The 24,970-nt window shown below is 44.1% G+C and overlaps 1 protein-coding gene across 3 annotated transcripts in view; it reads left to right on the forward strand.

Moving 5' to 3' along the window:
• Nucleotides 1–24,970, forward strand: part of Flnb (filamin B) — a 145,882-nt gene that overhangs the window by 43,680 nt on the left and 77,232 nt on the right. For all 3 annotated transcript variants that reach the window (XM_090322884.1, XM_090322892.1, XM_090322899.1), the window contains exons 2-4: nucleotides 15,942–16,190; nucleotides 18,737–18,834; nucleotides 22,270–22,417. In XM_090322884.1, the coding sequence (XP_090179010.1) occupies nucleotides 15,942–16,190; nucleotides 18,737–18,834; nucleotides 22,270–22,417 (495 nt within the window). The remainder of the gene's footprint in view (nucleotides 1–15,941; nucleotides 16,191–18,736; nucleotides 18,835–22,269; nucleotides 22,418–24,970) is intronic.

Below are 24,970 nucleotides of genomic sequence, written 5' to 3' on the forward strand. Positions count from 1 at the left end.
CGTATACCAAGTACCATAAACATACCCACCTTCACACTTTTTTTTAAAAAAGGAAAAAATTGTCAGAGGCCGGGAGTTTGGCATAGTGGTAGAGTGCTTGCCTAGCATGCACAAAGACCTGGGCTCTATTCCTAGGTACTATATACATAGAAAAGGCTGAAAATGAGATGGATGTAGTAGCTCACGCCTGTAATCCTAGCTACTCAGGAAGCTGAGATCTGAGGATCGAGGTTCAAAGCCAGTGTGGGTACTAAAGTCCCTGAGACTTACCTCCAATTAACCACTAGAAAACCGGAAGTGGTGTTGTGGCTCAAGAGGTAGGGCAGTAGCCTTGAGCTGAAGAGCTCAGGGACAGCTCCCAGGCCCAGAGTTCAAGCCCCATGACTGACAAAAATAAATTAAAAAAAAGAAAAAGAAAAAGAAGAAGCTGGAAATGGTGCTGTGGCTCAATTGGCAGAGCTCTAGCCTTGAGAAAGCCCAAGGATAGTGCTCAGGCCCCAGGTTCAAGCTCCAGGACTGGCAAAAAAAAAAAAAATGTGTATTACAATAAGATACTTCGCAAATGTAAGAGTTAAAACATAGGGCCAAAAGCTTGCTTTGTAGTTGCTCTGCTGCTTTTGCCATCCCCACAACTTGAGTTTGTGTTTTATTTTTTTGTTTTTTTTTTTGCTTATTTTACTTGGCTTGGGGTAATTCACTGATGTCTTAGCAATCATAATGTGTACTGGAGATCCTTGGGATGTAAGAAAATTAACCTGTAGCTCTTTTGTCCAGTGTAATGGATATGTTTATTATTTAGATGGACTCTAAAGGAGTTAGCTGGGCTGCGGAACAGCTTAGTTTTAGCCAGCAGGTCTGGGAAGGAGTGATCTGCTGGGAGATGGTAGGTGAGGATGAAACCATTGAGGTTGTTAGGGCTGGTTTGGTAGTTGGCTGACTAAAGGCCATGGTAGTGGGGAGTCATCTGGTAGTTTGTTGCTTGGTGGTAGTTGTGGTAGTCTGGCTAGTTAGCTGATTGGTGGTGGTGGTTTGGTTGACTTGGGTAGATGGGTGGGTGGTTGTTTCATAGCTTGTGGTTATTTAGTTGGGCTGGTTTATAATTGGTTGGCTAATTAGTGGGTAGTTGTTGGTTAGATAGTAAATAGTAGTAGTTTCTTTTATCCCCTGCCCTACTTCCACCCCATCCCTCTCTCCTTCCCTCCCTTTTCCCCCTCCTCCTTCCCTACTTTCTACCCACAGAGTCTTGTTATATTATAGTCCAGGCTGGGTGTTAACTCACTATCCTCTTAACTCAGCTCCAGAGTGCTGGGCTTATTACAGAAATGCACCTCCACACTTGGGGTACTTTTTCTCATTGTCAGGTAGGTACCATACTAGGTTCTAGAATCACAGTGATGCTAAAGACAGAGCCTGGACCTTGACTCTGGACACTTACATTACTGTTGACTGCATCTCAGATTTAGAGCCAAGACTCCATGTCAGCTCTGAGAGTGATTTTCAGTGCTAAAGCTGGGTGTTCATGCTATATATTACTGTCACACACATGAGTCATTTATGCTTAAACAGCATTGTGGATACTCCTTGGATGCCTTTTGATATTATATGTAGAACTCAGCCTTAGTTTACTAAAGATCTCTCCAGGAAGCGTAAAATGGCAGTCGTGTGAAGAATCTGGACGTTTCCCTGTTATAGTTAAAAAAAAAAATTGTACTGGTACTGGAAATTGAACTCAGGGTTTGGTCGCTGTCCTTAGTTCTTTGTCACTTGAGCCACAGCTCCACTTCTGGCTTTTTGGTGGTTAGAGATAAAAGTCTCATGGACTTTGTTGTTTGGGTTGGCTTTGAGCTACGATCCTCAGATCTCAGCCACCCGAGTAACTAGGATTACAGAGCCACCAGTGCTCGGCTGTCACATAATTTGGTGTTCTTGTTGACCACGTCAGGATGTATCCATTTAAACAGTGCTCCAAGTTCCAGGCTTCCCTGGCAATGTGTGGTCTCTGCTGATGAAAGTTTTGACACAAAAAGCTCTAAAGCAAATCCATCAGGGAGGAGGCTGGTTTAGGCCCAAATTCCTCCAAATCATTGCCTGTTGTTTAAGAATTGGTGTTTGCCCTGGAATAAGAAGATGTCTCAATGTGTTTGTGGAATGAGTTGGTTATCAGCAGGGTTTCATAAATGCTGTGGTTTAGGCCTGTGCTTCCTTTAGCACCCTTAATTATGAACAATTGGTGGGGGGGTGGGGAGGGAAGTTGCTCCTCTTTGTCCCTCATGTACAAAACTTGCTGATTCCAAGTGGAAGGGTGCACTTTCTTAATCACTGCCAGAGCACAGCGGCAGGTTAGCAAAAGCTACCAGTTCTTATATTTCCTGAGTTCTTTCTTTAGTGTTTATTTCCTGTCTCCCTTGCCTTGGCCTCTCATACTTCACTGTTTTATAAGATATAAATTGCCCAGATTTTGGGGCAAGTTGGGAGGAAGTGTTTGTGAAGGATTTGAACAGTGTAAGATAGAATTCCTTGAATTACTTTCTGTAGAGTATTAGTTTACTTGGAGAATGAATATTTACCCATTTATCTCTGTTTATTTTTGTGGTATTTGACATTAAGCTTAGGGCCTCACACATGTAGACAAGTACTCTATCAAACCTTTGTTTATTGGTTTATTTATGTTGGTGTAATACTAAAGTTTAAACTCAAGGCTTTGCTGGGTTGGCATTATATCACTGGAACCATCCCTCCAGTCCATGAGATACATTTTTTTCTTTTTCTTTTTGCAGGTCATGGGGCTTGAACTCAGCCTAGGCGCTGTCCCTGAGCTCTTCAGCTCAAGGCTACCATCCTACCCTTGAGCCAAGCCACACTTTCCATTTTCTAGAGGTTAAATGGAGATAAGAGTCTTAGGTCCTTTTGTGCCCCAGCTGGCTTTGAACCTTGATCCTCAGATCTCAGCCTCCTGAGTAGTTAGGATTACAGGCATGAGCCAGCCACCACCGGCATGATACACAATTTTTAAAAGTTCTCTAATCCAACAACATTTGAAGATTGTCAGTGTCTGTTTACATATTAAAGGCTCTGAGAGTACCATCTGTAGTAGCACTTGGCAGATGGCTTGAGCTCAGGAGTTTGAGGCCAGTGCAGGTGACATAATGAAACTTATGGGGCTAGTTTCGGTACTTGAACTCAGGGGCTCTCGAAAAGACTTAGTTTTTGCTCATGTCTGATGCTCTACCACTTGAGCCATACCTCTAGTGTGGCATTGTGCTGGTTAGTTGAGATGGAGTCTCATGGATTTTTCTGCATAGACTGGCTTTGATTCTTTGGGTCTCAGTCTTCCAAGGTTTGCAGTCATAAATAAGCCTTCAGTGCCAGGCTTATAATGAGACTTAAAAATAAAAAGACAAGGGCTAGGAATGTAGCTCAGTTGGTAGAATGCTTGCCTAGCATGCATGAAGACCCAAGTTCAGTTCCTCAGTACCACATACACAGAATAAGCTGGAAGTGGTGCTGTAGTTCAAGTGGTAGAGTGCTAGCCTTGAGCAAAAAGGAAGTTCATGGACAGTACCCAGGCCCAGAGTCCAAGCCCTAGGACCACCCCCCAAAAAAACCAGAAAAAAAACATGTAAGTCTAGTATGTTCCTAGTTATTTGTCCACAGAAGCAATCTTTGTTTGGAAAAAGCCAGTAAACATCTAGTGTGGTCTTTTCTAAAATGCGGTACTCAAGATGATACTGTTAGCAACCCTACATTTAGCTGTTGTAACAGGCATTTAAAATATGCAGCTAGTATCTCAGGCTTGTAATTGCAGCATTCACCTCTTGATGATGTGGAGAACAGTGAATCGACTTCAGGAAACACGAGTAGAAGAACCCTGTGGCCATGGGGTAGAAAGGTTTTTGTGTGGTCTGAGAGCCCAGATTCAGACAGCAGCTCTGAGCAGGCAGCTTGACTGAAGCCAGACTCTAGATGAACTGGCAAGAGAGAGAGCTGGCTGCAGACTTCACATCTTAACTCACACAACAGCTGGTGGTTGGGGTGTTAGCGTGAATGCTAATGTGTGTCGCTCACTTGCCCTGTCACTTGGACTGTGTGCCTCAGGAATGTTAGAATGTGTTTCCCCTTTTGCAGTGAGGGTATTCTACTGATTTGGACTGTTTATCTTAACACCGTGACCGTTTATCATGGGACAGAGTTCAAGGCACAGTTATAAATCTCTCTCATAGGAAGATGATGTAACCCCAGTGGTTTTTTTTTTAATTTTAATTTTTTCTTGGTGCTTCCATATTTGAAACATTGGTTAATGCAGCAATGCCCATGTGTGGGCCTCTTCCTTTGTAGTCTTGTTCTGGTCTACACAAGTAGAAGGTAGACAGCAGATTCTGCAGTTAGTGATCTGGGTTCAAATTTTGCTCTACTACTCTTACTTATTTGACTTTGGACTGTACTTGTTAGTGTTTTTTTTTTTTTTTTTTTTTTGCCAGTCCTGAGGCTTGAACTCAGGGCTTGAATGCTGTCCTTGGGCTTTCTCAAGGCTAGAGTTCTACCACTTGAGCCACAGTACCACTTCCGGCTTTTTCTATGTATGTGGTACAGAAGAATTGAACCCCGGTCTTCGTGCACGCTAGGCAAGCACTCTACCACTAAGTTAAATTCCCAACTGTTCATGAACTTTTTAAATCTAGAAGATGGAGGTGACAGTACCACCACTATGGAAGCATGAGCATCCAGTGTGGGTGTCCTCACGTTACTTCTATATCATGGGAGACTGCACTTAGGGTCCCAGGAAGCAGGGTATGAAGGGAACAGGAAGATGTGTGTGTGTGGTTGGTTTTGTTCTTGGCTTGAGAACCTGCTAGATGGCAACTTGCAATGTAATCTTTAGCATCTTATCTTCTTTGACAAGCTGTTTGGAAATGGCCAAGGCTAGCTCCTGAGGCACACAGGCTGCTGGTTCAGGAAGGTGCCTCTGCTGAGAAGAAATGGGAAGGCATTTTGGATGATCACTGTGAGGAAGATATGCAAAGGAGAGCCTCAGAAAGACAGCCAGACAAACATGCAGTGTTATGTGTGCGAGGGAGGGGTATGAGATTGAGAGCTGTCTCCTCCCAGGCCTCCTCACTCCATTCCCCGCTCCTCTACCCTTAAGTTGGTGAAGTTTCTAATATCTTACAGAAGGATTCTGTACACATATATGAGCCCACCATGTCATTTCCCTCAGCATTCCTTTACTCAGATGCAGAGTTACCATGCTCACATCAGCTTCTCAGGAGGCAGATATCTGAGAGAATATTGTAGTTCAAGGCCATACCAGGCAAAAATGAGGGACCATACCTGAAAAAGAATTAAAGCAAAAAAGGGCTGGGGACATGGCTTTAGTGTGGTACTAGATTGGCTAGTGAGGCTACCTGGCTCATGGCTTAAATGAGACTAGTGAGTATGAGGTCCTGCGTTAAAATAGTACCACCAAATATATATGTATTTCCTTGGTATGTGAATGTGTGTATAAATATATCCTGTATATATTGTGTATAAATGTGTATTATTATATATTCTCTGGATATGTGAATATACATTAGTATGTATTAGATCATATATGTATCTGCTGTGTGAGTATGTATATATGTGTATTAATGCCTGCTGATCCAAACAAACAATTTGATTGGATAAAATGAAGAGGGTTTTGTTTTATGCTAGTATTGGGGCTTGAACTCGGGGCCTCTTGCTTTTTTCACTTGATGTTTTTAAAAGGCTACCACTTGAGCTCTTCTGGCTTTCTTTTTTAAATTTAGTTTTATTGACAAGGGATGTACAGAGAGTAATGAGTACATTTCTTGTTGAACATTGTTACCAGTTCCCTCTCTCATTTTTCTCCCACTTTCCTTCCCCCTGACCACCTCAGCCTCCCCACAGTTGTAAAGTTCATTTCTTTTTGTTGTTGTTGTGTTGTTGTTGTGGGTCATGGGGCTGGCAGTGGGCGCTGTCTCTGAGCTCTTCAGATCAAGGCTACCACCCTACTCCTGGGCCTGGGTGTTGTCCCTGAGTTCTTCAGCTCTAGGCTACTGCCCTACCCCTGAGCCAAGCCCCACTTCTCATTTTCTAGAGATTCATTGGAGATAAGAGTCTCAGGTCCTTTTGTGCCCTTGCTGGCTTTGCTTCTCAATCCTCAGATCTCAGCCTCCTGAGTAACTAGGATTGCAGGCGTGAGCCACCGTGCCAAGTTCATTTCTTTTGAATATTACTATTACATTGGTTTACCCTTTTACTTCTTCTTCTTTTTTTTTTTGCCAGACCTGGGGCTTCGACTCTGGGCCTGGACACTGTCCCTAAGCTAATTTTGCTCAAGGCCAGCCAGCACTTTACCACTTGAGCCACAGCACTGCTTCCATTTTTTTCTATGTGGTACTGAGGAATCAAACCCAGGGCTTCATGCATGCTAGATAAGCACTCTACCACTGAGCCACATTCCCAGCCCCTCAATCTGGCTTTTTCAGAGACTTTTCTGCCAGGGCTGGCTTCAAACTATGGTTCTCAGATGAGGAGTTCTTTAATATGTACATTATTATAAAACTTCTTTCTCTTTGGTAGTATGTTTATTAGAAATGGAGTAAATACAGCATAAACTTTAAATGTGCAAGAAGCAGGTATCAGCTACCACAAAGGAAAGGCTATCTTTGTCCTGGCATCCTTTGTCTTCTTCCCAGAGAGCCAGGGAGGGGTGAAGAGTCTGCAGCCAGCTCTGCTGTTCACATGCAATTATGCCTTTTCTAAAGCAGGAGTGCACATACATCCCATCCTTTGCTGTAAATTATTTGAATCCTTATTTATTATATTTAACATCTCTCATTCCTTTCTTAGCAGTCTGCCATTTTCTTGCGTGCATGTAAAATTTCTTTAACTACTTATTGTCAGTAAAGTATTTGAGTAGTTTCATCTTTCCTACTCCCAGCATGCTTCTGTAATGAATTGCTTTACTAGTTCGGAATCATTTTAGTGCCAAAAACCTCTCCCATCTCCTGGTAGGAAAAAAAAAAGTCATGTTAGGAAACTCTTGAATACTTTATGCCCCAAGTTGAATTTATTGACCCTGAACTTAATTTTCTGTTAGCAGTGGCCTGGCTTGGCCCCTGTAGACTGCTCAGGAATCTGCTGGAGGGGTAGAGGTGGCCTGCAGAGTTTTGTAGACTGCCAGTTCCATTCAGCAGCTCACTGAGCAAAAAAACATCTTGATTCTATCAGCTTTAATCCTGGGTCCCTCATGGGCCTGCTCTGTGGTTGTTAGCAGATGGAATGCTCTTCTGTGTGGAAGGCAGATTCTGGGGCATTCAACTCTGGCAGTCTTGAAATAGAATAGGATGCTATTTAATCTTGTTTACAGTGCTTACTGGGCATCCTTAGCCCCTAGGTTAACATCCTATCAACAGCCCCTGTTAATACATTGGACAGTTGGCTACCTGGTCTACTGCACACCAGGGCTTAATAAAGCGGGCTTGATTATCTCTCACTTTTCAGATGAGGAGATTGAGCCCACAGAACGGACTGATTTATAAGTCTCCCTCTTCCAGTTAACAAATTGTGTGCTTGGGAGGTAAACCAGGCTCTTCTGACTCCTAGGCAGGACATATGAACTTCAACTGTCCCATCAATGGCTCACCTAATGTATCTGAACAGTTCTCCCCCACCACCCCAGTTATTTTACTAAGTGACCTACCCTTCACTGGTGTGAGTTTGAGTCCATCCACCTCCATGGACCCCACTCATGGGTATCGGAGGTGTGGAAATCCACTTGCAAGAAGTCCTTGGGATGACAGCTCTTTGTAGAGCTTGATCCTGACTCAGGGGAGACGTGTCATTGTGAGCTGGCAGGTTCAAATTCGTGGGCACAAATTCTTGCTGTCTTAGTATGGGGAAATGGATTTTATAAAAAACGTGGCCATCCAGAGCGAGCAGAGCCAGGAGCAAGCGAGAGCTGGCCGGGCCGGAGCGAGCGGGGCCAGAGCAAGCCAGGGCCGGAGCGAGCGGGGCCAGGAGCGTGCGGGAGCGACCCGGGCCGGAGCGAGCGGGCCAGGAGCAGGGCCGGGCCGGAGCGAGCGGGGCCAAGAGCAAGCTGGAGCGAGCCGGGCGGAAGCAAGCGGGGCCGGAGCGAGCGGGCCAGGAGCAGGGCCGGGCCGGAGCGAGCGGGGCCAAGAGCAAGCTGGAGCGAGCCGGGCGGAAGCAAGCGGGGCCGGAGCGAGCGGGGCCGGAGCGAGCGGGGCCTAAGCTAGAAAGGGGGCCTAGCCGGGCCGGAGCGAGCAGGGCCGGAGCGAGCGGGGCCAGAAAGAGAAAGGGGCCAAAAAAAAAAAAAAAAAAAGTGGCCATGTCTGGAAGCAGGCTTCTGAGAATTTCTTCCGTCCAGCTTTGTCGTCATCATCTTCCTCATCTTTCTCTTGGTGATGCCAGGAAGCAGTTGGTTACAAATTATTTGCACCTTCCCTCAGCTTGATTCTAGTGGTGACTTTAATTTGGGAGTTTGGTTCCTCTTATGACCTCACAATCTTTGGGCAGGCTGCCATCTCTGTAACAGGCTTGTATGAGTTGTAACATGAGCTGAGTTACAGGGGGAAAATGGAAACTGATGTCTTCTTCCCTTTCCAGCCAAGAAAGCCACTTTGATCTGATTTTGTAACCAGGGTCAACATTTACAAGTCAGCAATTGAAGGATGAATATATCTAGCCCATTCATTCTTACTATATTTAACTTTAACTTTTTTTTTTTTTTGCCAGTCCTGGGGCTTAAACTTGGGGCCTGGGCAAGCCTAGGAAAGCCTTGAGCTTTCTCAAGGCTAGTGCTCTACCACTTGAGCCATAGCACCACTTTTGGCTTTATCTATGTATGTGGTACTAAAGAATCGAACCCAGGGCTTCATGCATGCTAGGCAAGCACTCTACCAGTAGGCCATGCTCCCAGCCCCTTTTACTCTTAATTACTTAACAAAACAACAAAGACAAAACAAAACGCTCACAAGCCTTATGCTAGTATGAAAAGACAAAACACACGCGTTTTCTTTTTTTCCTTTAAATAAATTCTTTAATGTTGTAGTCACTGTTGGAGTACTAGGAAGCCCAGAAGTTAAGAGAGAGCCCAATAAATACCTGTAGACACTTTCATTGTAATAATGTTACCATCTCCTTATGGAGTGTTTTAATCCTTCCTTCCTTCCTTCCTTCCTCCCTTCCTTCCTTCCGTCCGTCCTTCTGTCCTTCCTTCCTTCCTTTTTGTTTCATTTTGGGTCGGCTGTGGGGCTTGATCTCTGGGCCTGGGCACTGTCCCTGAGCTCTTCAGCTTAAGGCTACCATCCTACCTCTTGGGAAACCTACCTGTTTCCCAGTGATTAACTGGAGATAAGAGTCTTATGTTCTTTTGTGTTTGGGCTGGCTTTGAACTGTGATCCTCAGATCTCAGCCTCCTAAGTAGCTAGGATTACAGGGGTTAGCTACCGTGCCCAGCTATTTTAGAAGTATAATTTGTATCCTGCACTGGGCCTGGCTCTCCCTAGGCAATTAGGAAATTAGTATTGCTTATGAAAACAGAAGAGAACAAATTAGGCTTTCAAGATTATGAATAACCCTAATTTCAGTTTTCCAGTACAAAGACAGGCTAGAAGTTTGTATTCTTGGGACAGAACTTCAGGTTTTCCCAAGGATGGCTCAGGGAGATTCCTGCCCATATAGGAGGCTGGTCCAGATGTCTGGGGTGGAGGAAGAGGACTCAATCGTCACACTCTTCAGGAGCAGTAGAAGCTGAGAATGCTTGGTTTGTGTCTCCATGCTAATATACCCTTATCTACAATGTTTTCTCCCTGATCCTTGCAGGTGAGAATGATTTGAGCAGGCAGAAATCTAGAGGCCTTGTCCCGGGAGTCAGAGAAACATGTTTTTCCTTGAGCCATATAGACTTTCTAACTGTACGAGGAATAATGCTCAGGCACCTTTTCTGTAAACAGTTATAACTAGAATCTTCTCATTGGCTTGCGGTCACAGAACGTAGCACAGTAGACAAAGAGCTTTGGCTGTATGAACAGAATCTGTACCTACATGGCAGTAAAATTTGGCCTCTGTTATGCCATCTGTAAAATGGGATTAACCACCAGAGTTACCCTCATGAAGCTGTGTTTGGGGGGTGGGGTAGGGGGGCAGTGCACAGCATACAGGCAAGAGAAGAAAAGAGAGAGAGCTGCTGTCATGGTTTTGTTGCTATTGACAGAAGGGAGGCAGAGTTTGAGGATGGTACTCAGGCATCTTTCCCAGGCATTTTTCCCCTGCCCTCACTCATCTCTAATGTTCTCCTTACCCCACCCCCAACCTAAGCTACATATGGACCCAGCCAGGGGTGGGCCTGGTTTAGCTGCTGAAGCAGCTAGCTGCATTTCAGTTGAGTGGCCTCTCTACAGGACAAGCTGAGCTGGAGTGAAGAGGTCACTGGGATCTCCATTCACACACAGCCAGTGCTTGTTATTTCAGCTGGACTTAGTCTCAGAGTCAGAGCTTTGAGCCAGAGGCTGGTGGCCCCATGGTGCAGTGAGGCTTCATGCTGGGGTTTGTCCTGAGGCGCCTAGCGCCTAGTGGCTGGACTCTGGACCCCCCTCCCCCTATTCTGGCTTAGGAATCCTTGGGGGACCTTGTCCTGTTAGTTGAACTCTAGCAGCAGCAGAATGAGTTTCTGCAGGGACCTAAAACCTCATCTACTTGAACTGCTCTCAAAAATTTTTTGAGTGTTTTTTTTTTTTTTTTCTTTCCTAGCTGAACCTAGTCCTTATTCTAACGTTTAAAGGATTTCTCGGGAAGACTGAGCTCAAAGACATTTGCTATATTCTAGGAGCTTTAATATACATTCATCACATTTATTGCCATTTGAATTTTTTTTTTAGTGTTATAATGGTGAGGTACAAAGGGGTTTCAGTAATGTAAGTCAGGTAAAGAGTACATTCCTTTTTTTCTCTTTTCTTTTCTCCTTCCTTCCTCCCTCCCTCCCTCCCTCCCTCCCTCCCTCCCTCCCTCCCTCCCTCTCTCTCTCTCTCTCTCTCTCTCTTTCTTTCTTTCTTTCTTTGCCAGTCCTGCGCTTGAGCTCAGGGCCTGAGACTGTCCTTGGACTTTCTCAAGGCTAGAGCTCTACCACTTGAGCCTCAGCACCACTTCTGGCTTTTTTCTTTTTTCTTTTTTTTTTTTCTTCCGGCTTTTTTCTATGTATGTGATACCAAGGAATCAGACCCGGGTCTTCGTGCATGCTAGGCAAGCACTTTAACCACTAGGCCAAACTCCCAGCCCTTTTTTTTCTTTTTCCTTTTGGTTGATTGTGGGACTTGAACTCTGGGCCTGGGTGCAGTCTCTGAGCTCTTCATCTCAAGTCTACTGCCCCTACCCCTTGAGTCACAGTGCCACTTCCTGTTTTCTAGAGGTTAATAGGAGATAAGAGTCTCAGGTCCTTTTGTGCCCTGGGTTGGCTTTGAACCTTGATCCTCAGATCTCAGACTTCTTGAGTAGCTAGGATTACAGGTGTGTACCACCATGCCTGGCAAGAGTCCATTTCTTGTTGGACATTATCACCCCTTCCCTTGTATTCTCCAGTTTTCATTTATAATTTTATTCACTAAGGCTGTGTTGTTGAGTTTAAAATAATCCTTAAAAGTGATATTAAAAAATCTTGTCAAAAGTGTCATTGACAAGAAAATCAGAGTGATTATAATGGAACGTTTAAGTAAAATGATGCCTCTTAAATGGAAAATAGGGTGTTTGGGACAAATTGATAATCAGAACACACTCATGGTAGTATTTATGATCTGAAAATTCACCAAACTCTCTATGCCAGAATAAAATCCAGGTATTTGTGAAGTAGTTTGTTCTGATTGTTTTTATTTTATGGGAAAATTGTTGCATATGTGAGAAGGAATAGCTTGCAGAGTAGAATTTGAAAGTGAGGTTATTCATAAAGAATGCATTCTGGGCCTGTAGTAAAGATCTCACATCAGGGATTTGGGAATGCTTACTTAATTCTGTTGCAGAGAAGTAAGGCTGTCCCTCTCTCCCCACCACAGCCAGGGCAGGCATTGCCAATCTGTCACAGTGATCTTAATTGCAGGCATGGACAATTCACACTCTCAGTCTTCCTTGCCGAATTCAAGTCCTCCACCATGAGCGACTCTTCACGTGTGCCTATACTATGTTCTGTTGTATCCTCATTTGTACAATTAATAACGTAAGAAGCCTTGATATGGCACCCACCTCTAATCCCAGCTACAGGAAGCCAGATCAGCTTCCTCAGCAGCGGGGATTACACGTGTGTATGCTAACATGTCCAGCTGCTTACCTTTTTTTTTTGGCTCCACCTCTATAGCATGTAGTGTTGCTGCCTGTCCTAGGACCATGGAGGAAGAGACAGGAACTGAGTCTGTCAGTCTGTACTCCAGAGAGCTAAGTTCTGTGGGAACAGCAGAGAGCAAAACTGACTCGATTCCTGACCTAGTGAGAGCTGATCTTGTGCAGAGGAGACCATTGCACATGGTGATTATTTAGCCACAGATACAAGGTGCCCTGATAGAGAAGCCTCAGGCCTTAAGAAGAGGGGGTATTCTATAGCCTGCCAGTGAGGTGCTTCAGGCTACATTAACTGGAAGGCATTGATTAAGAAAGAACTTGGAGTGCTAGGAAGCAAAAAGTCGAGAGAGAGAGAGAGAGAGAGAGAGAGAGAGAGAGAGAGAGAGAGAGAGAGAAGTTAATATCTGGCCATGTGAGCTGCTCTTAGTGAGCTGCTCTTAGTACCACATTCTCTTTCTGGAGTTGTCAGTCAGCAGTCTCCCAGGCCCTATAGGTCTCTCAGCTGAGGCTCCCTTCAAGCAGAAGCCTTGTATCCCCTGGTTCACTGCAGCATGGATTAGGTTATGATCCCCTGACACAGCAGAGCAGAGGCCTTGGCAGCTGTGCCATGGTTTTTCTAATGATTTGCTTGGCCCCAAAATTAGATCGCACATTTCAACCACACGTAAATCCAGACTATTTCCTTTTGTTCCTTGCTTGGGCATAACACTTGGATTATGGCTTCCGCTCTGGGCTAGTTTAGCACAGCAGGCACCAAAATGTTTGGTGAGTAAATACCAGAGGAGAGAGAGGTAACATTTATATTAAGTACTTAACTGTGTGCCAGTCCTCAGCCTTCTCTAACCTAATTACTGCTATTTGGTAGCAGTAAAAGCTCAGAGACCATGACTTCCTCCAAAATGGCATACAGTTGAGCTGCTGCATCTAAAGCTTGTTCTGATTGCTGTCCTGCCTCTGAGTGGGTGTTTCCCAGATGGCCAAGCCATAGTGCAGAATGGGACTCAGTGACAAGTTCAAGCACACATGCCATCCCTCCTTTCTTGCAGTCATTAGTTGGCTGTTTGTGACCCTACAGCTGACTGTACTGGGGACAGAGAATGACCTGTTGTCCTCATTCAATAAAGCAAAAATCTGGATATCTTTCCTCATAAGTTAGCAAGCCCTGTGGTCCTGGTTAATCCTTGATATAGCCAAGTGAAAAGGTAATGGGATTGGCTGTGTGAGCCCTGGGGAAGGTCTAGTGCTAGTTGAACAGATCTGGCCCAACTGATGACGGCAGAAGGAGGAGAAAAGCCATCATCTCTCTGATCACTGGGAATGGAAGTGTTCATCAAGGAGAGGTGTCCAGGACGCTTCTGAAGAAGGCAAAAAGTAGTTGAATGGATATAAATCCCTAAGAAGGATTGGAGAACGGATAGACAAGAGTGACATAAATATAAGACACATACACACTTTACTCATTTGAGCCCCAGCCCTGCCCCTCCTACCCCTTTGCCCCCACTCCCCCCATAAAAGCCCATCATATAGGGTGTGTGTGTGCGCGTGTGTGTGTGTGTGCGTGTGTGTGTGTGTGTGTGTGTGTGATGGGGCTTGAACATTGGGCCTGGATGCTGTCCCTGAGCTCTTTAGCTCAAGGCTAACGTCCTACCTCTTAGCCACAGCCCTGTTTCTCGTTTTCTAGCGATTAATTGGTGATAACAGTCCAGTTCTTTAGTGCCTGAGCTGGCTTTGAACCGAGACCTCAGATCTCAGCTTCCTGAGTAACTTGGATTAGAGGTGTGAGCCACTGCATCCAGCTAGCCATCCTGTATTTTCAGGAGCTCAAATGAACTTTGTAAAAATTGAGGAGGGGAGGTACTGTTGTACTTGAGCAACATTGGATAATTTTAAGTAGTTTGAGAAACTACATGTGGCTTGGAGAGTCAGTGGTGTCCAGAGCTAGGAGTAGTTAGGTGGGAATTGTGATTGGTTGGATTTGAGAGGAGTCCGGGGCCAGGTTCCAGCCCATCAGGATCTGAGCTGATGCTGAGAAGCTAGGCAGACAGGCAGGCTGGGTGTTGGCCTGTTAAGAGCTATGTGGAGAGGCTTACTGGCCTTTTCCTCCTACTTTGCAGCTCTGGCCCATGCTTATTAAAGTCAAATAAATGCTGCCGAGCAAATGCCAGGCTGAGAGCATGGAAGTACTGCCTATGGCGAAACCTTGATGCTGTTTAGCATTTTCTGTTCCAAGCCTGGGGATTCTCCTGTTTCCCTCAGTTAGAAACTGGGGAGGCCTTTTGGGCAAGTCTCCATCTTTTTTATTTTTTTTATTTTTCCAAGAGTTTGGTTAGGTATTTGAACCTTCACCTGTCAAAATCACTTTTGGAATGAGGACTTCTCTCCCTCTGGTCTTTTAGAAGAGCAGAATGAAGGTATCATTTATCCCTGGGAGACTGTAATGGGGGTTTTCCTGTTTGGACACCCACCTTGAATTCATTGGAAACAGAAGTCCTAGACGTGTATATTCCATAAGTTTGGCTCAGATTTTAGCTGGGTCATATTTCCCCCAGAATCTTTTTGAAAAAGACTCTTGTCTCATTCCTTTAGAGCAACATGTGTAAGTTGGATAAAAACAGAGAGAGTGGTTTTGTGTTTTGAGTCATGCATTAAACCTGCAGTTTTGCTTGTGAAAAACCTTTAGCACATAACTTGGGAAATTTGAGTTTTTCAGACTGATACCCAAGGCAGGGGTGAGACTTCATACTCTATCCCAAACCCTCCAGTGCGCCAGGCCAGCCACCATGGTTACCTCCCAAGCCTTACAATGTATACACCTTTCTTCTTTTCCTTCCATTTTCTTCTCTTCTCTCTCTCCCTGTCACCACCAACTTCTCCTCCTCCTCCTCCTCCTCCTCCTCCTCCTCCTCCTCCTCCTCCTTCTACTCAGGGCCTGGGTACTCTCTCTCTATATATATATGAGAGAGAGAGAGAGAGAGAGAGAGAGAGAGAGAGAGAGAGAGAGAGAGAGAGAGAGAGAGGGGGGGGGGGGGGAGAGGTGTCTGGAAATGTGGCTGGTTTAATGGTAGAGTACTTGCCTAGCATGCATGAAACCCTGGGTTTGATTCCTCACTACCATATACTCAGAAAAAGGCAGAAATGGTACTGTGACTCAAGTGGTAGAATGCTAGCCTGGAGCAACAGAAGCTCAAGAAGGATGCCCAGGCCCAGGACTGGCAAACACACACACACACACACACACACACACACACACACACACACACACACACACACACACAATCTAGTAGACTATTCCATCGGGTTAGTTATCTCTGCAGTCTAAGCCCCCTTTATTGTATATAATTCTGAAGTGGTTTCTTTGAATAAAAACATTGTTATGTAAGTGCACACAAAAGCAGAGATAGATTCATGCAGTTCTGTGTGGTACCAGCTAACAACCTTTTGGAAGCATTCTTTTTCCATCCTTAAGTTTTGTTTTGATATAGATCCCACCGCGTGTCCATCTGTTCTCCATGGATTAGAACTGGATTCACTTTTTCACAAAGAACGTGATCTCGTATAACCCAGAAGAATGACCAAGCCTGTGCTTGTCTTCCCAGACAGCAAAGCCATTGTAGATGGGAATCTGAAGCTCATCTTGGGCCTGGTGTGGACGCTGATTCTCCACTACTCCATCTCCATGCCTGTGTGGGAGGATGAAGGGGATGATGATGCCAAGAAGCAGACGCCAAAGCAGAGGCTGTTGGGATGGATTCAGAACAAGATCCCCTACTTGCCCATCACCAACTTTAACCAGAACTGGCAGGATGGCAAAGCCCTGGGAGCGCTGGTAGATAGCTGTGCTCCAGGTAAGTAATTGCCTCCACCGTGCCTTCAAGATGGGAGTATGCAGGTTTCCCTGGGAGAGCTAGCTTCACTGTGATTGGTGGGTGTCTCCTGGATTTAGCCTTCTCTGAAACAGACAGGGAACTAAAACTAGTTGTTACTTTTCCCTTATTACATCTAGCTCTATCTATACATAGCATGCTTGAGTGTTGATTCCAGTGTTTATTTAAATCTCCAAATGAAGGCCTCAGTACTTTAAGCTTAGGGCAGACCTTAGGTTTAGCTCCAAAAGTCAAAAAGTTCTATGTCTTCCCACATCGGTGCCTAGTTTCTTGTTGGCTTTGGCAGAAATATGTGGCCCTCTTAGGTGGCTTGGCAGGAAAAAAAAAATCTAAAAGCTTCATGGAGTGAAAAGTACTTGTTTTGATTAATCACTGGTTTGACTGTATATGGCCCTCTCTGCCCTTTTCTTTCTGTATTACTGTGGAATAGTATTTGGTCAAGATCCAGCTGGATCCCTTCCTACCCAGATGGGTTATTTGCAGAGTAGTTGGGTATACAACAAAATTGTAGTTATCTTCATGGAGGGTTTAAGATTGGTGTGTTTTCTCAGTAGGAACAAAAAAAAAACCAGCCAATGTTTACCATCCCAAATTGTTAAGTTAAAAATCTGTTCTAATAATATCTTCCTTTTACTAAGTGCTCTTTATTTTGTATCTACTTATTCACTTATTTGTCTTTTCTTTTCCTTTTCCTTTATTTATTTATTTATTTATTATTATTATTATTATTTTTTTTTTTGCCAGTCCTCGGCTTGAGCTCAGGGCCTGAGCACTGTCCTTGGATTTTCTCAAGGCTAGAGCTCTACTGCTTGAGCCTCAGCACCACTGCCGGCTTTTTTCTATGTATGTGGTACCAAGGAATCGAACCCGGGTCTTCATGCATGCACTTTAACCACTAGGCCAAACTCCCGGCTCCGCCTTTTCCTTTATTTTATTTTTTATTTATTTTATTTTTATTTTTTTCCTATTCTTGGGCTTGAACTCAGGGCCTGGGCACTGTCCCTGAGCTTCTGTTGCTCAAGCACTTAAACCACAGCACCACTTCTGGCCTTTTCTGTTTATGTGGTACTGAGGAATTGAACCCAGGACTTCATGCATGCAAGGCAAGGACTCTACCACTAAGCCACATTCCCAGCCCTATTTGTCTTTTCAAAAATACTTTTTAGTTCTGGGGATTGAACCCAGGCACTTGTGTTTGCTAGACAAACACTATACCACTGAGCTATAATTCATTACTGATTGTACTTTATGTGGCAGGCACATTATGTTTAGTAAGGTAGTGTTTCTTGGCACCCTCAAAGCAGAACTGCTGGCTAGTGTCAACTGGATAGAGAAAGAGGGTTGCTCCATTGTTTTTCTTGTAAGTTAGTATCATCTGAGAATAATTCAAAAGTTAGCATTCCTATAGCATTTCTTAGTGCTTTCTTCCTTCCATCTGAAGATACATAGTAGGATCCTACTTTTTAGTTTAAATCTAAGGATTTTTACTCCAGTTTTAAAGGACTTGTACTTTAAAGGGCTTTTGAAGTAACTTTTTTTTTTTTGGCCAGTCCTGGGCCTTGAACTCAGAGCCTTGGCCCTGTCCTTGGTCCTTCCCAAGGCTAGAGCTCTACCACTTGAGCCATAGCACCATTTCTGGCTTTTTTCTATGTATGTGGTATTGAGGAATCAAACCCAGGTCTTTGTGTATGCTAGGCAAGCACTCTACCAACTATGCCAAACTCCCGACCCTCCAAATGGTTTTGTAGGCTTTGTTTGTTTATATAGGTTCCAGGAATGGATAATACCTATCTTAATGCAAGAAGATAACAGCCTTATGGAAAAAAAAAAGTCCTTGCTAATGTAAAATAAGTTCCTGGTACTTTTCTTTTATATTCCCCCCCCCCCCACACACACAATGTATAACTCAGTGAATTTCCCCCCACCCCCGACCCCCAACTGGGTTTGAACTGGGAAGGAAGCCTTGCATTTTCTGTACAGGTATTCTACCACTTAAACCATGTCTTCCACCTTTAATTCAGTGAAATTTTGGAGGCAATGATTTTCTCTGAGTTCAGAGACCAAATCACTATACGGATGAACACACTATTTAATATGTAACGTTTACTTAAAAATAATAAAAATAACGGGCTGGGAGTTTGGCCTAGTGGTTAAAGTGTTTGCCTAGCATGCACGAAGACCTGAGTTCAATTCCTCGGTACCACATACATAGAAAAAAGCTGGAAGTGGTGCTGAGGCTCAAGTGGTAGAGCTCTAGCCTTGAGAAAGTCCAAGGACAGTGCTCAGGCCCTGAGCTCAAGCCCAGGACTGGCAAAAAAAAAAATAATAATAATGAAAATAAGAATATATGTCAGGTCTTGTGTATGTGGATTTGATTACAGAAATGAATAATGTAGTCTGTGAAGAGAGAGAGAGAATGGGTAAATGGGTTTAGTTTGGGGCATATGGTTCTTTTCATCTCTTTAGTCAATTAATACTAAAAAACCTCTTTTGGGTTATGTTAACAGGTCTGTGTCCAGACTGGGAGTCCTGGGATCCACGAAAGCCCGTGGATAATGCACGAGAAGCCATGCAGCAGGCGGATGACTGGTTGGGTGTCCCACAGGTACACACACACACACACACACACGCACACACGCACACACGCACACACACACATCTACCATGTCCTGGGAGACTGCCCCTGGCTTGTCTGTGGTAGTCTGGATGCCTTTCTGGGTCAGGCAACAGTCTGACCTTCTTGTCCATCTGCCTCCAAAGAGCACTCTCCCACCTTTCTCAGTTTACCTATAGTAATAGGTTCTCAGGGGGCCAGGAGTTTGGCCTAGTGGTAGAGTGCTTGCCTAGCATGCACGAAGACCCGGGTTCGATTCCTTGGTACCACATACATAGCAAAAAGCCGGAAGTGGTGCTGAGGCTCAAGTGGTAGAGTGCTAGCCTTGAGAAAGTCCAAGGACAGCGCTCAGGCCTTGAGCCCAAGCCCAGGACTGGCAAAAAAAAAAAAAAAAAATAGGTTCTCAGGGGCTCTAGCATGAAGATTCAAAAATCTTCATATCACTCTTCATCATATGCTGGCTAACTTTCTATTCTTTGTGCTTTAAATATCTTTTAAAGACTCAGAAGCCCCAATAGAGGATGTGGACTATTAGGTCACACCAGAAATTGCCAGTATTTTTTTTTTTTCTGCCTTCCTTGTCTGTGAGCTCTTCAGCTGAAGGCTACACTCTACCTTTGAGCTAAGCCCCATTTCTGTTTTCTAGAGGTTAGAGATAAGAGTCCCAGGTCCTTTTGTGCCCTGGCTGGCTTTGAATCTTGATCCTCAGATCTAAGCCTCTTAAGTAGCTAGAATTACAGGCATGAACCACCTCACCTGGCTTTTTTTTTGCCAGTTCTGGGGCTTGAACTCAGATCCTGAGCACTGTCCTTGAGCTATCTCAAGGCTAGAGCTCTACCACTTGAGCCACAGTACCACTTTCAGCTTTTTCTGCGTATGTAGTACTGAGGAATAGAACCCTGGTCTTAGTGCATGCTAGGCAAACACTCTACCACTAGGCCAAACCCACAGTAAATATTAAAAAAAAATTACTTTGTTGTTGCTGTTGATGTTGTTGTTGCTGCTGGTACTGGGGCTTGAACCCTGGGCCTTGTGTTCTTGTTTAGCTTCTTCACTTAAGGTTGTACTTTACCATTTGAGCCACAGCTTTACCTCTGGCTTTTTGCTGGTAGAGTTAAGAGTCTAATAGACTTTTTTGCCTTGGCTGGCTTTGAATTGTAATCTTTAGAGCTCAGTCCCCTGAGTAGCTTGGATTACAGTCATGAGCCACTAGTGCCAGCTATATTTTTTTTTTAGCCAATGAAAGGAAGGCAGAAAAAAACACAATTTATTTTTTTTAAATGCAAGCTGGGCATGGGTGGCTCATACCTGTAATTCCAGCTACTAGACAGCTGAGTTCTGAGGATCACAGTTTGAAGCCAGTCTGGGAAGAAATGACCATCAAACTCTTATGTCCAATTAATCACCAAAAAGCCAAAAGTAGAGTTGTGGTTCAAGTCATATAGCATTAGCCTTGAGCAAAAAAGTTCAGGGAAGAATGTGTAGGCTCTGAATTTAAGCCCCAGGACCAACACCGAACTCTCCCCCACCCCCATGAAAGAGATAACTTTTATTTATATTGTTATCTTTAAGTAGTTGATTTGGTAAGTACAAAGCATCTTGATCAATGTCACCTCTTCCACCATTCTCCCTCAAGGAAAGCAATTTTAATCTCACATTTTAGACTTAGAAATATCTATATCTGGGCCGGGAGTTTGGCCTAGTGGTAGAGTGCTTGCCTATCATGCACGAAGACCCGGGTTCAATTCCTTGGCACCACATACATAGAAAAAAGCCGGGAGTGGTGCTGAGGCTCAAGTGGTAGAGCTCTAGCCTTGAGAAAGTCCAAGGACAGTGCTCAGGCCCTGAGCTCAAGCCCAGGACTGGCAAAAAAAAAAAAATATATCTATATCTATATCTGTATATATCTACAGATATCTATATCTATGTATAGTTACATTTATTTATCTGGATAACTCGTTATTGGAAATGGTTAAGGAAATTATGTTGTCTATAATTCATGCCATCAAGGAAATAAAAAAGATTGGGAGCTGAATAAATCTTAGCTATATTATCTATAATAGTCAGTGTTTTCCTTCTAAAAACTCCCAAGAGTTATCCCCATGACTCTCATAGGCCTTGCTGAAAAAATGTAGACAGCCAGTCCTGTGGGACTGAGGACCTCTGTATAGATTGGGTCATAGTCTCAGGTAGTGAGACTTCAGTTCTAAGTTCAGTGTATTTTATAGCAAAATTTCTTGTAAGGGAGGAAAATTTGCTTGTGTCTTTGAATCATGTCTCTGCTTCTTGGCTTCCCTCTCCTCACTCCAGAAGTTGAATGGTTTATTTTTCATCTCCCGTTAAACTTGAAGCCATCTACTTTTGACATTCATGTGATGTTGGCACTGTATAGTTGTTAAAGGAGCCACTGGGAAGAAATGCCAAATGAATACACATCCAACTTTTTAGTGGAATGTGTTGTAGGCAACTGTTCAAATCTCAGTTCAAATTCTATTTTTTCCTTGTAGGATAAACATCAAAATGGTCTCTTGTTTTCCATTCTCTCTGTCTTTCTCCCCTCCCTCCTGCCACTCTATTCTTTAGGGACAGAAATCTTTTCACCACATTTGATTAACCTGACTCATGAAAAAGAGTCTTATCTTCAACGTGAGGAGGTGTGGCTTACCATCTGGCACCATTAATAGTGTAGGGGCATGCCATTAGGGCTGGGTCAGATGGTGGAATTGGATCTAGTATGTTCAGATCTTCAGATGGTCACTCATTTGGCCTGGATCTCATCTTGTTCCTGAGCTGAGTGTCAGGAGTTGTTTGCCTCCTCCCATTTTTAATGGCTCCTAATGTGTCGCTACTACATGGCTTCTATGTACCTGTGTTGTCCTTTATTATTTTTGTTGTTTGAGACAAGACCTCACTACGCAGCCCAAGCTAATCTCATGCCACCATGTCTGGCTTCTTTTTTGTTTTCTTTATATTTTTCTTTGAAATAAAGTTAATAGAGATGTGGACACTGGATAGCTGAGCAAGAGAAGTTTATGTATGTGTCTTCTACTTCTGTTTTGTTGTTCTTTTTTGGGGGGTATGTGCTTTTTTTGTTGTTTTTCTTCCTGCTGTTGTGTATTCCTTTATCCTTTCTAGAGCATTAGGCCAGGGGAGTGAATGGGTCTTTGGAAGTAGGCTTTTTGAATCTCTGGGAGTTATAGACAGGATTTTCTGGAGCAGATGCCCCAGCTTCCAATGGGGTAGTGATACCTTTAAAAGGTTTAAATGTCCAATAATCTTGGGGGTGTCTTTGCTTAATGTAATTTTTCTTAAATGAAGCACTGACTCATTCTCTTAATAACTGTAGTGTTTGGTTTAAGAGAAATCATAAAGAGCTCTCTGGATTTCCACATGATGGGTCACTTACCCACTGCGTTGTCATTCTAGGTCATCACTCCTGAGGAAATTATTCATCCTGATGTTGATGAGCACTCAGTGATGACTTACCTCTCTCAGTTCCCCAAAGCCAAGCTCAAGCCAGGCGCTCCTCTTAAACCCAAACTCAACCCAAAGAAAGCCAGGGCATATGGCAGAGGTAAGTGCTGGTCCTTCGGCTGTAGAGAGTATGGCTTCAGGATCAAGAATATAAGTTGAATTCTTAAAGATAACCATATTACGCTGGCGCTGATGGCTCATACCTATCATCCTAACCATTCAAGGGGCTGAGATCTGAAAGATTGTTAATGAAGCCAGCCAGGGCAGAAAATTCCTTGAATTCCATTTCCAGACCAACCAGCAAAAAATGTTAGATTAGAGGCATGTCTTAAGTGGTAATACCATAGGAAGCCTATAGACTCATTTATGCATTTACATTCTGGCTTGTGAATCTGAGGCGTGAAGAAATGCCTTTGCTTTCATGTAGCACAGCACGATGAACTTGTCACACGTTTAGTGCAGTAGCCCTGGGACTATGAAGGGCCCTCACTCCCATTTTTCAGAAGAGCACTGGGGGCCTGGGCCACCCAGGGAAGGGGGGAGACGGGTCTTGTGCCAGGTTACCAGTTGGGTGGGGGTGGGATAAGAGTCTGGGCCATCTGGCTGCTGGTTCATTTCTCATTTCTTCTGGGAGCTGAAAGCTGCCTCAGCTTTCCAGAGGGGGTGGGAGCTATTGTTATCCTCTGGCAGCACTTCCTCACCGAGACATCCTGTTTATGACAGATCTGCAGGACACTGCTGCTCACAGCGCAATGACCAAAGCTATTTCGAGCCATTTGGTGCTGTTGGTAACACCTGACTTCAAGCACATATTCTTTAAAAGAGAACAGTCCCCTGGCAGCCTAGTTTTGTTCTTGATAAAGATCAGCATGGCGAGATCTCATATATACATACAGTATGCTGTGTGTCTCCTCATCTACCTCTTAGGGCATAGTGCCTGCTATTGCCCCAGCAGACACACTTGCCATTCACAGTTTGCCTGGCACAGTGGTGGGGTCTGTGCAGGCCTCTGCGTTACTAGTGTCAGGGACTTTGTTGCAGTCATCGAGTGGTTGGTATGTTCATGCTTGTTTTCTGTGTGTTATAACCAAAAGTGGTGATTAGAATGATACACTGAAAGCTGGACACCAGTTACTCTGACCTGTAATTCTAGCTACTCAGGAAGTTGAGATCTGAAGACTGTGGTTCCAAGCCAGCCCAGGCAGAAAAGTGTGTAAAACTCTTCAATTAACCACCAAAACCAAAAAAACATGGAGATGTGGCTCAAGTAGTAGAGCTCTAGCCTTCAGGGAAGGAGCTAAGGAACAGCACCTGTTTGGCTGAGTTCAATGCACAGTAACAGCAAAAGGGAAAAGAAAAGAAGGGTTTGGAAAATGTGGCTTACAGTGCTTGCCTAGCGTGCATGAAAGCCTGGGTTTGATTCCTCAGTACCACATAAACAGAAAAGGCTGGAAATGGCGCTGTGCCTCAAGTGGTAGAGCTCTAGCCTTGAGCATAGAGGGACAGAGCCCAGGCTCTGAGTTCAAGCCCCCAGAACTGGCTGGCAAAAAGAAATGAGAAAAGAAAAGAAACACAAGACTTTAAAAATTATACATCCTGGAATGGTAGAATGTTGCAAAGAGCCATAAAAACCCCTTGTCAACTTAACTGGCCACATGGAATGAATCAATCAGGGCATAAAATGCTTGTTTGAAATAACCTTATCATTGGCTATCCTGTTTTTCTATTGTTCATGTGAGATGGTTTTCCTTCACAATGCTATAGTTTAGGAATGTGTCTGTTTCCTTCTGCCTCTTTGTAAGTGTTGTGTACTGTGGGAGGAGGCAAACCTTCCCCCCCCATTCTTATCTCTGTGTGTGGTTTTTGCATTGTTTTTCAGTTAGTCATTTTCAAATGATTACCATTGTAGCATACAGTTCTGTGGCTGTGTACTAATCATGTAGCCATCAGCACAATTTATCTCCAGAAATTTTCACTGTCCCAGAGTCAAACGCCATGTTCACTAGGCAGTTACTCTGTCCTCCCTTCCCTCATCTCTTGGTGAGCTGTTCTTCTGTCACATCGGTGGCTCCTGGAAATGGAATCCTATAGTCACTGTGCTAGTGTGGTCGGCTTATTTCACTGCAGAGTCCATCCATGTTGTAGGATGTTTCAGAATGTCACTCACTTTTATGGTTGCATAGTATTATATATCTGCTATGTCAGACATTTGAGTTGTTTCCACATTGTAGCTTTCCTGAACATGGGTGGGCAGTATCTGAGGCCTTGCTTTGAATTGTTAGGGCATAGCCCAGACAAGGAATTGTACAGCATTTGATAGTTCCATGTTTAGCTTGAGTGGGGGAAGGGCAGTACTGGAATTTGAGCTAAGAGGGTTACCTTTGCCAGGCAAGAACTCTACTATTGAGCCATGCCACCAGTCCTTTTCTGCCCTGGTTCTTCTAACAGAGTCTTGCTTTTTGCCTGGGCCTATATCAGAACTATCTGCCTATTTTACCCTGCTAGAATGACTGGTATGCACCGATACATCCTCTTGCTTCCTTAAGATAAGTCTCACAGATGTTTCTGCCTAGGTTGAACTTGAACCACAGTTCTTCCTGATCTCAGCCTCCCAAATAGCTAGGAGTATAGGTTTGAGACTCAATACCTACCT

Source organism: Megascapheus bottae, chromosome 2 (genome assembly GCF_031878675.1).
Source record: "Megascapheus bottae isolate mThoBot1 chromosome 2, mThoBot2.hap1, whole genome shotgun sequence".
NCBI classification, from domain to species: Eukaryota; Metazoa; Chordata; class Mammalia; order Rodentia; family Geomyidae; genus Megascapheus; species Megascapheus bottae.